This window comes from Falco naumanni, chromosome 17 (genome assembly GCF_017639655.2).
Source record: "Falco naumanni isolate bFalNau1 chromosome 17, bFalNau1.pat, whole genome shotgun sequence".
Lineage (NCBI taxonomy): Eukaryota > Metazoa > Chordata > Aves > Falconiformes > Falconidae > Falco > Falco naumanni.
In genome coordinates this window covers 6,466,274-6,483,046 of record NC_054070.1, presented here as the reverse complement: position 1 = coordinate 6,483,046, position 16,773 = coordinate 6,466,274, and the positions used below count along the sequence as shown (strand labels likewise).

At 51.3% G+C, this 16,773-nt stretch overlaps 1 protein-coding gene across 1 annotated transcript in view; it reads right to left on the bottom strand.

Annotated features, from left to right (window-relative positions):
- The window catches only part of PLXNA2 (plexin A2), a 173,881-nt gene that overhangs the window by 144,635 nt on the left and 12,473 nt on the right, over positions 1-16,773 (bottom strand). The window contains 2 exon segments of the mRNA XM_040616779.1: positions 4,877-5,059; positions 6,699-7,953. Coding sequence (XP_040472713.1) covers positions 4,877-5,059; positions 6,699-7,886 — 1,371 coding nt within the window. The 5' untranslated portion in view covers positions 7,887-7,953.

Here is a 16,773-nt window from a genome sequence, read left to right as displayed (position 1 = left end):
TCACGAGCACAGGCAAGGGATGGCAAAGCTGCAGGCTCCCACTGCAGGAACTGCCTTTTTCCTACAGCAGGCATAAAGAGCATGATGGTAAAATAATACATAGACAGTGCACTGTCAGACACAGAAGAGACATTTATTTATTCTTGATCACAAACAATGTCCTCCATTGACAAGCTGAATGAAGGGCACTTCACTGATTTATTAGATCTAATAAGAAACAGACCTCTTGGGATGAAATACAAGATTGATTTTTAGTGGTGAGCCATGCTGCTATCCCAGCCACTGTGCTCAGCCTGATGAGATGAAACCAGGCATGTACAGGGACAGAGAGAGTTGAAACAGCATCGGGCAGGAGAAATAAATGGAAAGATTTGCACAAGGAAGGGGAGATGGAATGGAAACAAGGATTGCAATAGCAGCCCTTCAGAGTGAGGGTTACTCTCTTCCTGCAATGCTCCTCTCTCCCACTAAGCCTATATATCTTAGAAGAGCAGCAAACTACTTGGAAGTTTAAGGGCGACTCCTGTACGGTTCTTGGGAAACCTCTACCATGTCAGACCCTTCCCATACATCTGCCTTTCAGAGGGGCCCCTCTAATTATAGCAAGTACAATTTTCACATCAGTCTCAGCATCTACCAGGCAAACCACATTAGCCGAGTTCCGTGGATGCCGTTTTCCATCAGGAAAAAGACAACTAGCACAGCAGTGCTTAGCTTGAGGCCCTATTAATAGCAGTCCTAATTATATGGCTGCAAATTTAATTCATAGCAATGATTAGTGTCAAAATCAAAGGCATCACACATCAATATTGATGGAATTGTATGAAGTCCATAAACAGAACAAGCAAGCTGACACATCTCCCCCCAGCAGTTAGTTGCTGTTAACGGTTACATTAATGTCTCTTCTAATTTTGCTCGATGAAAATTGTTTTACTGCAGAAATCCACAACTTATGAATGATTACATCTCTAACATGATCCCTTTCCCCCTTGCTCCCCTGGCCACAGAGCCGAGATGCTTTGGAAGGAGAGCTGGACCACCAAGCTGCACAGCGAACTGCATCCCATGTACCTGTACTTCATCCGAAAGGTCACAGCATCATCAGCACATTTGCTTTTCACCCACTTAGAGAAAACTGCTGAGGAACAGTGGTTCTAAAAAACAGCAGGCTGCCAAGGAGCAGGGGGCGGGGGGTGGGGGGGGAGCTGCGGGTGCAGCTATTTTGCACAGGACATGCACCCAGCCCGCCGTGATGCCCCTGCCCGAGGCATGCCTCACGTGCGGGTGGGTTGCAGCGAGGGGCAGTGGGCCAGCCCAGCCACTGCTATGTGAGAGAATTCCTCCTCCATCACTGCTTTTAATGGAAAATAGATCCACTGAGTCACCCTTCTCCCTTCGACGGTTACGGAGGACAGACAAAGCACAACCCTGTGTCACCAGCTGCGCGAGGAGCCCTGACCAGCCCCAGCAGGTACAAGCACCCCCCTCTGCCCTGAACTCAAACCCTGACCCCAGCAAATGCTCTGGTTCCCTGCAGGAAGGATGCCACGTTCATTGTCAACTGACTTATCTGATATTATCGACTTATTTGTCGGCAGCTCTGGTACCAACACCCCTCCAGGGCAGCGTGGCTACACCAAACGTGCAGCCGGGCTGTGCGGACTCCGCGGGTGACCTGTCCAGGCTGCCCATATCAGCTGGACCCTGCGGGGCTCTGAAAGGCACAAAGTGACCTGCCAGCCCTGCCGCAGGGCTCCATGCCACTCCCGAGCCCACAGAACACTTCTTCCTCTACATGTCAGTCCACGCTGGCAGCTGAAAGGAGCAGAAAGGGACTTCAAACGTGCCCAGGAACAGAAAAAGGGTAGAGCTAGACAACATGGGCTGCACCGAGGGCAGGCAGCGAGGGATGCCTGGGCAGGCAGCGGCTTGGGGACCTTCAGCACTCAGCTCCTGCGGGGGAGAGGCTGAAGCAGCAGCAGCAGCTCTCCCAGGGAGCGTGGCAGGAGGCAGTTAGGTGAATAGCTAATGGGAAGAAGGACATCAGTGAGATAACGCAGCATTTTCGGTAACGAATTCTCACTGGGGAAGCACAGACAAATTTAAAATATTTCAGAACTGACTCTCTAACTTCTTTCCTCCGGCTACACTGAACTGTCTCCTTTGAAACCCCAGACAGAGCCATCAGCTTGCTTCCAAAGTAAATCAACAGCTGTGGGAAAGGGAATAGGTGTGACATAGCTTTCAGACATTAATTGTGTAGGTAGATATGCAAGGTGGTGAGCTGGAGGAGATAAGGCTCTATCTGTAAATCTCTGGCACTTACAGAGGTGCATACATTTTTACCATCCTTATTTCACGTAAGGGGAAGAGGAGATATGGAAACGTTTACAGTCCTGAGCACTCGCTGACTTAGAGATGAGTCTGGTCTTGGAACACACACAAAAACTGGAGGACAAACTTCCCACTGGGTCTGCAACGCCTCCTCTGCAGCCAGAGCCCCGCGAGCCCCACAGGTCAATGCAAAACTGCTTCCTACGCTTCACGTGGCCTCTCTTAGGCCATGTAAAAACTAATCCCACCTGTCAAATGAGGAAAAATTTATTAAAGGTGTGGACAGGATCGCGCACGAGAGAACAACATCATCCTCAGCCCCACGCAGCGGAGGGTGGGACAGCGATCCCTGCAGCTCAGGACACCAGGAGGCATGGGTCTCATCAGCTGCAGACACCTCTGAGAGATGTTAAATCAGGGGGGTTGGCCGACGCCAGGAAAGCCTGACTGTAGCGAAAGCCTAGAACGAATTTGCTGAGAGATGAACCAGTTTTCTTCAAGCCTGGTTACCACCAGCTCAAGCAGCAGGTGAAGGACTCCCTGCAGCCCTCTCTCTGGGCAGTGAGGTGGATGGGTGGGAATAGATGAACTCTGCATCAAAAAGGTAAGCATTCAGTAGAACAGCACAAGGAATTAAACCTTGTTGGACAGACTGCTTCTTCAGTAATCCTACGTAATTCAGGGGACGGGACAGTAAATACCTACTGTGCAGGCAACAAGCTGTTTGCTTTAACTGCCTCCAAATGAGGGACCTCCCCTCCCCCTCCCCCCCAAAAGAGTGCACACAGCAAGTACCAGGCTGCATGGCTGCCTTGAAGCTTGCTAGCTTATGCATTTGCAATATGCTGAGGCGCCTCTTCCATCCATTTAGCTACAAAAATCCCGGCGCTCCCATGTGCCACAGTGGGGGGGCTGGCAGGGAGGAGAGGGGCTCTGCTTACAAGCCCACTCTCCCCCACATTCAAAATTGCCCCACTGACACTCGAGAGGCACCAGGGAGGCACCTAATTTACTACTACTCAGCACTTGTAAAGTGCTGAATGAATATTAATGAACTGATGTAATTAAAATGATGCAGACATTCAAGTGCAGTATCTGCCTGTCCTTGTATCTTCCTGGATAGATGAGGAAGAAATTCCCTGCTGCTTAAGGACACAAAAAAATTAACAGCCTGGTGTTGATTATGTTTGTTAACTCTTTCCCTGGTACCACGAAGCAGAGTCTGCATTTAGCAGGTTCACCTAATGCTGTCATTTATATTTTAGGTTAATTTGAAGGATCTCAGCTTTCCAGAGCAGCATCTCTAAGGCTGGTTTTGCTGGAGCTGGATCAGACTTCTGCACCCACTGATGGAGGAGCTGGCTTCCAGCTGCAGCTCCAACTCTGAGGACCAACAAGGGACCTTACACACCTCTGCTCACGCACCTCCAGGCCATTCCCACGCTCGTTTTAAATATGGAACCCCCGAGAAAGGACTAGTGAGGACCACAACAGATGTATGGCTGGGCCTGACCAGCCTTTGTGCCCTGCTCACTGAAGAGCATTCAGAGCCCTCGGGGTGGGATCCCAGTTGGACTCCAAAATCCTGTGCTGGGGGAGGAAACCAGGGAAAGCATCTCTTTGCCCTGGGCAACTAGCCCCTGCCTTTGTGATGCAGAGAGTGAGGAGTGTTATCTTCCAGGACCCATCAATCACCCAACTGTCAGAGGGAAGAGCAGGAGGTAAGAGGCAGGGGGAAGCAGTAGGACTTTGCCTGGAGGCTTGGTTTCCAAAAGCAGCCGAGTTAACCCATTCCTATCTCTCCGTGACCAAACATCCTGCCACCATCAGCAATTCTGCCATCACCAAAAGCTTTCTCACTCACTTCCACAACTTGCAGAAGGACTGCTGGGAAACAAAACTATCGCAAGATTTCCATCAGTGTGTCAAAAAGGAGGAAAGATCTGAGACCTTGGATACAGCTTGCTGAGGTTCACTCGTACTCAGAAGTTGCACTTGTCTCTGATCAGATCGGCCCTGATAATTTCTGCCTCAGCCCCACAAACACACACACTGCAGTTCACTCAAAATGCAAGAAACCCAGACAAACAACGGTAATGCTGTAATATACAGGCAGACTGGGACCTGTATTACTCTGCTGCAGAAGAGGGTCGCTGGCTGGAGGCACGGGAAGGTGCCCTCAGCCCATGCAAGGGGATGCTCTGGAGTGTGATGCCACAAAGAGATGGGAACTGTGTGGCCTCATTTGGTCCCTTTTCCAGAACCACGCAGCAGTTTCTGCTTCACCTTTCCCTAGGCTGGGCACTTCTCCGCTTCAAAAGAAGCTGCAGCAACCACTGTACTAACAGCGCTGACAGATGAACTTGGTCTCACCAATGCAAAGCTCTCTGTGACACAAACCCTGTGATTTTTGCTCCTGACTGGCTCCCAGTTTCATGCTGGGAAACATCTGTAACACACAGCAGCAGCTACACACATCAGAGCCTCCTGAGAGAAATGAAAATTAGAACCTGGCTCTCCAAAGTCACGGAAATAAGCTTACCTTCTTCAGCTTGCCACTCTTAGTCCCCACGAACACCACGCTGTAGCCGTTGTAGACGTAGGACGCAACAGAAGTCATCCGGTCCCGGCTTGAGGTGAAGAGGGTCACTCCGTCCACCGGTGTCGAGCCTCCCAGGGGCTGGTTGATGTCAAGCCCACAGAAATTGTCATCGATGGGGACTGGCTGGAAAGACGAGGTTTGGGGTAGCCGTGAGTGAAATGCAGAGCGCAGGGCAGCCCCACGCACTGGGGCTCACACGGAGGGGAGCTGGCGGTGGTGACAGCAGGGTGGGAGCCACCAACACGTCACCCCCTGCCCAGGGACCCTTGCCCGCTTCAGCCACCTTCCTCAGTGGCTTGCTCCCTTCACTGCCTGAGGCCAAGACACTCCGCAGCTGCTGCACAATGTGTTTGGACAGGGCTGAGAAGGAATCCTACCTCCAATAGACACTTCCACTCATTTCCTAAATCTACAAGGTTTCTCATGGGTTTAGCCCTGCTGCATGGCCATGCAGAAACATCCTCCTCCACTCACTTCATGTCCTCTTGACCCAGTTTCCAGAGATGCCGAGTAGTACGAGCAGAGAGATGCTCAGCATCCCCACGTCTGCACAGGCTTCCCTTGAAGGCCACACAAGCCCTGTGAGAGCTCGCAGCAGCGCTAGCACGGCAGCGCATGGTGTGGGACGGGCTCAGGCCAGCCATCAGCCAGAGGACAGCTGGACACGGCTGATCCCATGCCACGGGGGAGGAGAGGACACTGCTGTGCACTCCTGCCTGGAGTAGCCACCTCTCTGGCACAAACAGCCCAGCTCCGGGACAGAGACAAAACTGCTCTGTGTGACCAGGGGGCTGGTGGAAAGCATCAGCCTGGCTGCCCTGGGAAGGTGGGTGAGCACACAGGGAAAGGCTCTGGGAGCATAAACCACCTGAGTGCAAAGTGGGAAGATGCACTCCTGCTCCTTCCACCACCCAGCTGTGCACCCTCCTACAAACCACCTCTCTGTGCCTCAGTTTCCTTTCTGCGGCACAGGGAACGTGGACGCTGGCTTCTCCCTAGAACGCCACTTGCCTCGAACGAGGGAAAATCATTCTGCTGACAGCTAAGGGTTATCAAGCTGTATTAGCCGAGATCGCTCAAGTGAGTTCCTACAGGCACAGGCAGCGGGGTGGTGACATGGGTTGCCACCCGCCATCACACTGACTGCGATCCACATATATTCCACAAGGGACATTAACTACCAAACGCTCAGGCCCATTTAGTTGTAACTATGACGGGATGACTCTCCCCTGTGCAAGCCAGCACTCAAGCTTCTCTTGGCTTTCCTTCTTTCATTTCATTTAGCCCATGTTTATTTCTTCCCAGCAGCCAAACTTAATAAGCCTGGCAAAAGAAGGCCCCAGAGATTCCCAAGCCAGGAACAACCTGCATGTGAATCAAGATTAAAGAAATCAGCTGAATAAAAATACAAAAGACACAACTGTCATTTGTATTTATCTTGTTAGTTTGTTGATACCACCCTCCTGCTCTGGGAGGAGCGAGAGCCTTCCTCCAGCTTCCAGAGCCCCAGGCTGGGAACAGCAAACACCTTCAGCAAACTGCAGGCCTTCATTTATCTGCCTTAATGCTACCCCTTCCTTTCACTGTCACCACCAACTGTCTGATAAGAACATGAGTTAAAGGGGAAAAGGACTACCGTGTCTCTTCTGTGTTCAGGGAAACTGAGGCACAGAAAGATCAATCTTATTCTGCCAGCTCGTGTTCCATAGGGCCAGGCATTGATACCGGCTCGTGAGGGCTACCACGGCCCGAGCATCCTTACCGCTTTAGTGCACTGGACGTCTTTGCCCAGCAGCCAGTTGAGCTCCAGGTTGCCTTCCCCCTGGTAGCAGGACTGCAGGCGGTCCTTGATCTGAGCATTGACGGTGCGAATGGGGAAGACGCAGAGCGCAGAGTCGTCGGGGGGCTGATGGTACTGCTTCTGCCCCTTGGAGAAAATGGCAAAGAGGACATCCTCCTGGGCCGTGATGTTGAGGGACTTGGCCAGCACATCTCCTGGCTTGGAGAGGTACGCTGCTTGCAGGAGGCGGTACTCCGTGTCCCCCTTGACGCAGCCAAAGGGTAGAGACACGTAGGAGTGGAACTTGGGGTCATCTTTGCAGAGACGGACGATGCGAGACGTGTAAAAGAGGTCGCTGGCGGAGTTGATGGAGACACCCTCTGGGGTCTCTGGCTGGACAGTCAAAAAATAGACAAAGTTGCCACTGGCAAAACCATAGATGTAGAAGATGTCAAAGTGCGAAACAAGGGCCAAGGTATCTGAGGGGATTTTGATGAGGGATGAGACGAAGTCACTGTGGAGCTCGTAATCCAACATTGCTGATGACTCTGGATCCCGGGGAAGCTTGCGGCTGGAGAGGGTGGGGAAATAATCCTGCTTCCCATCCACCGCCGTGCCGATGAAGAGCTTCCCATCTTCACCTTCCGAACGCACGATCACACCGTACATTGTGCCCGTCTTGTTGACACTGGAGAGGTAGTGCTCCTTTTTGTGCGAGGGCTCCACCAAGATGAAGAGGTCGTCCAGGCGCAGCAGCTTGCAGACCCCCTGGTAGAGGCTGCCGCAGGCCAGCAGCCGGTTCTCAGAGTAGTCAATGATCAGCAGCTTGTTGACGTTGTTGGTGAGGGTGAGGATCTCGCTGCAAGGCTGGACGATGAGGGGTGGGTAGCAGGATTTATTGTCCTCCTCAGGACCAGTTTTATGAGCCACCAGAATAGTCAGGTTACCTGAAAGCTTGTAAACCCTGTTGATAGCTCCGACGTAGACTGCCCCGGTGCCTTGGTGGACAGTCAAGTGGTTGAACGTCCAGTCCCGGTTCTCAGAGTGGAAAGTGCTGAACAAGGTGTTGCTGGACACATTTCGGGAGAGCGATGCCAGGAAGAGACACAGCAAAGCCACCGACCAGCCATCAGAGTCCGGTACCCGAGGCCAGTTCTTCCTCTGATCCATCCTGGGAAAGGCAAACTTTGTGCTCCCCGCGCGCGTGCTGTGACCCAGCAATGTCCCTCACATGGTTCTGGGAAAGGAGAAGAAACACACGGAGCAAAGGATTAGATCCAGTGCGTCCTGCAGATAAAATTCAAAGGAGGCTTTGTAATTACACAATCATTGAGATAAAGGAAGGATGTTTCTAAGCCCAACAAGAATTAAGCAGGACTCCTAACTTACTGGTAAACAGCTCAAGCTTGAGGTTTTGCCACTTGGTTCAACCTCTGCGTGTTAATTTGTTATGTGGTTTAGCTGTTTGTAATGTACTCTGCTCAGCCACGGGAGGGGATAATCAGCTTCAGCCCAAGACAAAGCCCGCAGCTTACACACCCAACCATCAATCTGCAATCTTGGCTAAAAGGATACCTCCTGCAGGGTATGTTGTTGGAAGCAACAGAGGAAATAAGAGGTGTTTTCTACCTTTAAATCCTCTATTTCATTTGGAAACCTGAGGAAGAAGTCTCATGCAGGCAAGTTCATTGAGCACATACACACCAAAGCCGCCAGCATCTCCCCTCCACCCCTCCCCAGAGCCAGAAGAACTTCTGCAGGTGCCTTTCAGGCAAAACCTCCTCGCAGCCTTCACGAGGTGCTTTACTGCTGGAAAAGCAGCTGTCACCAGCATGGGGACACACGGTCAGACCTGCAGCCGAGCGCTGCCAGCAGCACCACGGGCAGGGGACAGACTGGGAGCCTCGGACAAATTTCCTGCTCTAACAGAACTCGCAGGTGATGGTTGAAGCCTACACAAAGCAACAGCTGGGAAACTGGGTCCAGAAGACCTAATGCCAAAGAAATTGCCCGTACGCCCTTCCTGATAGCGTTACATGTAAGTCAGAAGTAGGGTCGCCTTCAACTGGCGTGTTTTCACCCGCACAGACAAGGCAAGGCAAGACACGAGCTGGAGACCTCTGGCCAAAATCTGTGTAGAAACAAGGCATGAAAGCCAGGCGTGTCTGGTTGGGTTTTTTTGTTTCTGTTGTTTCTTTTGTTTCTGTGGGTGCTCCCAAAGCACCTAGACCTCATTGAGGCCTGAGGGACAGCTGGAGCCCTGCTGGCCCCTGGCCCCATCCTCCCTGCTCATGCAGGAGGCTGTCAGGCCGAGTTAGGAATCACGAGGTTGGAATTTCCTTAGGAAGCGGGTGTTCACCTCCGAGACACGTCGCCTGCGTGAGGCATGTTGACACCAGAGCTTTCCACCCGCCCTTCCGGACAGCGTGCACACAGTAGCTGTTGAAGAGGACCCTTGTAACCCTCTGTCTGCTCCACCTCATCACCCAGAACCTCTGCTAAGGTGGCAGACTCCCCTAGCAAAACCATGAACTTTAAAGACAATCAAAATCCATGCATTTCCATGTCTGTCTCATCTGAGGGGGGTCTGGCTTGGATCATCCCACGCAGGAGGTATCAGCTCAGTTCCCAGCTCAGCCCCAGACTTTCAGCATCACCTTGGGCTAACACAAAGCGGCTGGAAGCGATGCCAGACAAGCACCCTGCAAGGCAGCAAGGACCTGGCTCAGCAGAGCTGCTCAGAGTAGCTGTGGGGCCAGCAGAACAATGCTCCGAGGTGGGCACCATGTAAGGGCTCCAAAAACATCCCTGCACGGGGGCTCTGCACCTCCCTTGTCACCACAGACCTGCCTAGAGGTCACTGGATTATCTCTCATCCTTGTTATCATCTCTAGACCTGACCGTGACTTGTACTCCTGGCTTGACCTCAGTCTTGCTCAGCGCCACAGATGTGTCTGACTGCCCAGACTCAGAAAAGCATTGCAAAGTTCTCCTTTATCCCAAATTATGATTCCTTACACGCTCCAGGCTGGATGATCAAAGGAACCATTTCAGCCCGCCTTGGGGAGAGATGTCCTCTACCACCTCACGGCACCGCAGGGTCACACCAGCCCTGGGAGGAGGCTGAGGCTGAGTCACCTTCCACCCACCCTCTCTGCACCAAAGTCCCACCACGGCCATGCAAGCCCCAGGCGTGCACACCAGGGAGAAACCTGCGCAGACTTGACACTGCTGCCTGCCCTGTGCGAAACACAGGAGGCTGCTCCCGAGCACAGCCCAGGCTGGCTGTCCTCACCTGCGGGCAGCCACCGCTTTGATTGATGCTGATCTCCCTTTTGGTATTTAAAATAATTCACACTGCTGAAAACCTCCACTGAGCTCATAAGCGAGTGTCACCGAATGGCCGCTCTTTAGGCTTGTTAACGCCGGGGAGCGGAGACGGGTGTTTCTGAAAGGTGACAAAGGAGCTCTGTCCCTGGGCTGCACGTCTTGGTGTCACTGACAAGACAGGAGAAAGAGAGCGGTAATGGGTTTCTCATTCTGCTTAGGGATACGTTTCCCCGGCTGCTTGCTTCTTATTTCCAGTCTCTTAATTTTCACCTTTGGCTGAAGCGGTTTCTCTCTCCCAGCTAGGACGCAGACCCTGCTGCATTCTGATTGCTGTTTGGATTGTTGTGGCAGAAAACAGCTGCCTGCGCTGCGGGCCTGAACATGCCACCACAGCACCGGGGTGACCTCGCCGGCTCTTCTCATTAAATTTCCCACCCAAACATCCCACCCAAAACTATTCTCTGAATCCAGAATAAAGATTTGTTGTGCCAAACATTTATTGTGTCAAAAGGGCACAAATCAAACAGTTCCTGAGCATCTGCTCAGAGGAAGGCTCTCCATGCTGCCCACCCACGCGAGGGCTGCTGGTGACCTGCGGTGGGCACCGATGATCTGATATGGCCACCGGGATCTCAGAGCAGGTTTGTTCTTGGGTAACGTGGCAGTGCAGCCTGAGCCACCAAGAAGTCCACACGTGTCACTGGTGGGGAGATGCCAGCCAGCAGCGCGGTGCCTTCTCACAAACACGCAGGGAACCCCGCGCCACGGAGGAGCTCGAGAGGAGCCCAGAAAAGCTGGCACGAGAGCTGCAGATACAGGAGCCCTGTGGAGCCATCGAGTCAGTGACAGAGCACCTCCAGATCGATGCACAAGAAGCCTCCAGCACCAGGGTACCCCAGGCAAGCGCTCAGCCGTGGCCACCCAACTGCCCTTGCTGTGGGGAGGGCAGAGAAGGCAGGGGCAGCACAGGGGGGCTCTCCTCCGAGGCCAAAGTATCCCTCACTAACAGGAGCCCCAGAATGAAGCCTACCTCAGTTTCTCCTTCCCCGAGAAGGAGAGATGCTTCTGGGGCAGAGGGCTCTGGGTCAGGAGGAGTCCAGAAAGCGAAGGAGGCTCTGCAGGGAATGGGGAGGCTCCACTGTAAAGCTCAGCAGCGCACGACAGTTTTCCTGCTCAGCAGCTTTCCGATTTTTAGAAAAGCTGTTCCATTGCAAAGTGAGACAAGAACAGCGCAAGCTAGAAATTAATGACTTTAAATAATTAAATTTTACATACAAATATATGTATGAGACATGGCAGCTCTTCACTCAGCCCATAGCAGCTTTCTCTTTCCCGGAGCCAGTGCAAAAGCCGGAGCCAGGCTGGAGCTGCTGTGCAGCAGAGCTGTCAGCTGAAGCCAAACTTCTATGCGGTGCCTTACAGTGAAGGTTTTGCAGGGTATTTGTGAACAGCCACTGCCAAAGGCAAGAGGGATCATCCAGGAAGAAGAATCTGCATTTTCAAACATTATTTTAAGATGACAGAGCATGGCCATGAGCTGACAACCTACTGAAATGAGCCAGGGGATGATGATCCATCCCTGGCTCTCCGTCACCCCACTGCCCAGGGGTCAGGGTGGGCAGGAGGGGGGGGACACGGGGGTGCAGAACACGGATGAAGCAGTGCTCAGTGATACAGCTACCAAACACCAGCAGAAACCCAGCGCATGTCCTATGGGGACGGCTGGGTACAGCTGGGGAGGTAAACGCCAGGGAACCAGGACAGTGGGTGATTTTAAGTCTGATCCTTAATACTATTTGACCATTAATTTTTCCTATTATTTTGGAAGCAAATTTAAAATATGGCCTTAAAAGCAATCTGAAGCTATTAGTAACGCAAGGTGAAAGAGAGAGTAAATTCAGGGACACAATATAAACCCAAGCAGCTGAAAGGCCTCAATTAGGCTGAAAGGAGTTATCTGGTATTTAAATAATTATTAGATTGAAGGAATAATCACAGGTCTGAGCCAATTTTTTTCCCCCACTGTCATCCTAATGGAGACTATAATATTATTATTCAAATGCCCATGATTCTTATTGAGGGGGGAAGAAAAAAGGGCTCACTTAATCTCCATGCGACAGGGCTTCAGGAGGCCCGATTAGTCATTTCTCTTATTTCAGCTGTCACTCACTCACGGGCACCACAGTTTGTCATTAGTGGTACTTTATGCACACCAAAAAAAAAAAAAGAAAAAAAAAAAAAAAGAGGGAGATAAAAAGGAAAATTAGAGCAAAACCAAAAAGAGAATCTCCTGTGGAAAATGACGGATCAAAGGAACAATTTTGATGTCACCAGTGTGGCAGCTGCATTTGCAGTATCTTTTCTTTTGGGGTAGGGTTGGTCTCATGAGCAGTGATTTATCCACAGCCCCACGCCAGCACCGCTGTGCCCTCACGCATCATCTACGCTCCAGCGTGTCTTGTGCTCCTGGGACACTCCATCCCCTCTGGAGGAGGCAGCAACTACAGCCCTGGCACCTCCGAGACACAGCAAACTCGTCCCCACCGACACCAGCATCCCCACCAATGCCATCCCAGCTCTCAGCATCCCAGTGCCATGTGCCTTTCCCAGGCTGCCCCGGCATCGCTCCCAGCCCAGAGGCCACTGAGGTCCCCAGCCACCCCACGAAGGGGGAGCAGAGCAGGCAATAAAACCCACCACGTTTTTTTCTCCTAAGGCCACATGGGTTTGGGGACTTGCCTCATAGAATGAAGCCTCCTGAGAAATAACGGAGCTTGTGGGGAGCAGGACAATGGGCCCGTGATTGCTTTCTAAGCTGGAGGTGGATTCTGCCTTTTTTGCTTTTTATAGTCAAATAAGATTCATTGCTGCGAGGCCAGGAGCTGGGAGACAGGCTGGCTCGGCTGCTGACCTCCCCCTGCAGGTCACCAGGCTGTCAAAAATCCCCCAGAATTATCAAAAGGGTCACCAAAAGGGCAGGCTACACTATATAAACCAAAATACAAGAACAAACCATTTGGAACAACCTCACCCTTGCATCAGCCTGACCCTTTCTCTTTGCATTGGCTCCATATCGCGTCTGCCAACTGGAACAAGGAAAAAAAGCTGAGAGTTTGGCCATTTCTTCAGAACAAGTGAGAACACGCGTGCTGGGTCTGCATCCCTCCTGGAGCCCATCGGGAATTTTTCAGAGAAACCTTTCCAACCATTAATGCTGCCATAGTGATTTATGCTGTTTGAAGAAGTGATATTCAGGACACATTTGTCAGCTATGGAGGAAGACCTTACAATAATTAACAGGGTTTTGTTTTGGTTTACACAGACAAAAGCTCTGAGCCAAACTGTCTGATCTAAGCATCTCTGAGCTATGGGATGTTTCCAGCCCAGATCGGAGGTCTCGGTCTCAGTCCTTCCTCCTTGGCCAAGCCACTGCAGCCAGATGAGCCCAGCGCTGCCGAATCCCCCCTTACCCAGCAGAAACCTGCATGTCCCCTCACACAAATCCCTTCCCCGCTCTCAATGTCTTTGCCTTTCTCCAACAAGGGAAGCCCTGGCACGTTGCAGCCCTGAGCAGAGGATTTTCCCTGCTGTCCTGCAGCTGAGAGCCTCAGCACCCATCGCACACGGCAGCAGCCATGCCGAGGAAGACAAGGGCAGCAACGGAGCGTTTTAAACCCAGGTAGCATGCGACAGCCAGCTCCATCCTTCGCCTCAGAGTTCGACACCAACTGAAGTTACTGGCAGCTTGACATCAAGTAATTACAGGTTTGTAATACAAAGCAATGAGGAGGGCTCTTAGTGCCTTTTCTTTTTGTCTTTAGAATATTTAGACTTTTAACAACAATAAAAGCAAGTTTAAATCACCAGCGAGGTGCTTGGCATCAGGTCTGAGGTCTCTACAGAGGTTACTGAACCACAGGGATGACAAATTGCAAGCCTTTCCTACAGGGTAACATGCAGCACCAAACCCTTGGGGTCTGGGGCTGAAAACCACCTTTATGCTTCACCCATCTGCTTCGCTGTCCCTTGGCAGCACCTGTCCCCGCTCTGGGGGCTGTGCTGGTGGCCGCAGGCAGGACGCACCAGGAGCCGTGTCCCCACTTCCCCGGAGCTGCTTATTCACAGGGATGGTATTTCACAGGCCTGTCAGCTTTCTGAGAAAGAGTTAAGAGGGCAAAATACAGTATTGTGACTATTGCTTCCTCCAGCCCTGGGACAAGGAAGAGGAGGGGAAGAACAAAACCCAGCCATGAAAAGGCATTTCCCTGATAACAAACATGATTGCATGAATTATGCACAAAATTTGTTCATATTGTCCAGACTTCAGATACTGTTTGTACAATGCATACCGGATAAGCCACCTCTCCCCCTCATCTCCCCCTTGAACACACACATGTCAACAGGTCTGGAGTAAAGGGAAACAGAAAATCCCAGCGAGAGATCTGCTGTGAGCCCCATCTTTGCAACTGCATTTTGGAGAGCACGGCACGGCACCCCGACCTGACGTTCCTCCTGGCTTTGTCCCAGACTCGGACAAGTGGTGTTGCTCAGCCTCAGTTGTTCTGCCTGTGAAATGGAGATAATGCTTTCATACATGAGGCACTTGGATGTTCGATGCATACATGATGCACTTTGATGGGAAACTCAGAAGGGAGTTACTAGGAATAAAGCACTGCAGTAAAGTACGCGTAAGGGACTGGTTTAGCGCTTCTTGGTGCGTCTGTGTTCATAAACTTTGATCAGAGATTGTTCAGCAGAGCAGAGCTGCTCTCCCCTGACACTGGTGACAAGCAAGCCTAGGCACGGCTACCTCTTGACCCCCAAGGAAGCTGAAGCATCCCTGCCACACAGCAAGGAGGCATTTCTTTGATAAAATCATCACTGTCTCCAAGGGAGCACTGGCTCCTCTGGCAAATCTAAAGCAGGACCGCAGCTGTGGCTTCAGCACAGCTTACACCCAGCTGTGCAGTGCAGCTGGAGACATTTAACCCACCAACCCCAAAAGATGTCCAGAAAAATTCATAATCAACCAAGGACACCTAGGTGGCAGAAATTAGACACCTTTTTCTTTCCCTGTGCTGATACTTGACACCTGCTATCTGAGAAACCACAGCTGGCAGCTATTGAGCTTTAAGTACACTGCTGCGAAATAGCTTATAAATTACCTTGCATCAAGAGAGGTGCTGGGAAAAGAGGACTTTATTCACCATGCAGTCCCCGAGGACAGACCCAAGGCTGGCGACAACACAATGCACCGGAGCACGGAGCAGAACAGACCCTTATTTTCCTGGTTGCCTTGAAGTATGATACAAAGGGAAAATTTAACACTTCTTCAGTTTCATAGCTGCTTTATTCAAGTTTTGGGAAGTCTCAGTTTCATTCAAACCTGTGTAAACAGGTCACTGGCTTTGGATAACATTAAATCATAAAAGTTTGCGGCCAGAAAGCTGCGATTCTCTAATCCACTCTCCTGCTACACAGACCAGCTATAATCATCATTCAAGAGACATTTCTCTAACTGTCCTTAAGGACCTCCAGAAACAGAGTCCACCACCCCTCCAGGCAATCCAGGTCAGCACGTCCCTTAGAAAGCGCTGCCTCTAGTTTCTTACCCGAGTCCTGACAGACTGGGGTTTATCCGCCCCTCTTCACTGGTGCACCTGAACATCATTTGATTATTCATGGACTTTATTCCCAACAAAACAGAATTTAATGGATGGTGACCTTAGGTGCAAGCAGATTAAATGATTTGCCCAAGGCTAGTCAAAAGGTCCCAGTGGCAAAGCTAGGAGTTTTATCTCCTGAGCCTCAGCCCAGCACTGTCTCCCCAGGTGACATCCAGCTGCAGTTTATTACAAGAGAATATTACAGTGCAGCACGAGGGAAGATCACAGAGCGGCCACCGAACTGGAGGAGAAAAATAAGCAGCAGCTTCTCCTGGCCTCACTCCAAGTGCACCACAGGCAAGTGAAGAACCCCAGCTTCAAATTAAATGGGTCCCCAGCCACTCCATTAAACAGAAATCCTGAAACAGAAATCCTTTGGCTGTGCCAGCCCTGTACAGTGAGTGGTGTTCGTTATCCCCAACACTCCCTACGGCAGCCAGATGTATTTACACAGTAGCCACAGTGCTGTTACCTAAGTAAACCAGGAAATTGTACATTTGTTAAAATTAGGTTCTGAGATGCTGAATCCCCAACTGCGCAGCTATAGATTTCCCTCAGCCAGCAGCACTGAAATTAAGAGGACACCACTGCCTGTGTGCACATTTAGGCATGTTTCCCCATCCAAGAGGTGTTTACTGGTTATGATGCTCCACGCCACTCCAGAACGGGATTATCTTTTGAGATTATGAGCAATAACCACCAAGTTACCTACACAACCACAGGCCATCATGCTGTCCATCACTGTGCCTTCCTCATCACACTGGGAGGGTAGGGATGGTACGGCACCAAACCGGGGCAGGAGCCATCCCGATGGGAAGTGGAAGAACATGCGAAGGGAGAGATTCGTCTCTGCTACGTGACTGCTTCACTCCAAATCTCAGCTGACACTCACAGTGCTGGCAGTCCCACCACAGAAGCAGAAGAAATTATCCTCCAGGCTCCACCGTGGGATCACGAGGATTTGGGAAGGCAGAACACAACTGCAAAAAGCCCTTAAATTAACAACAAAACCGAAGCAGACAGGTTGGTGCAGGAGAGAGCCACACAGCACTGAAGAACCC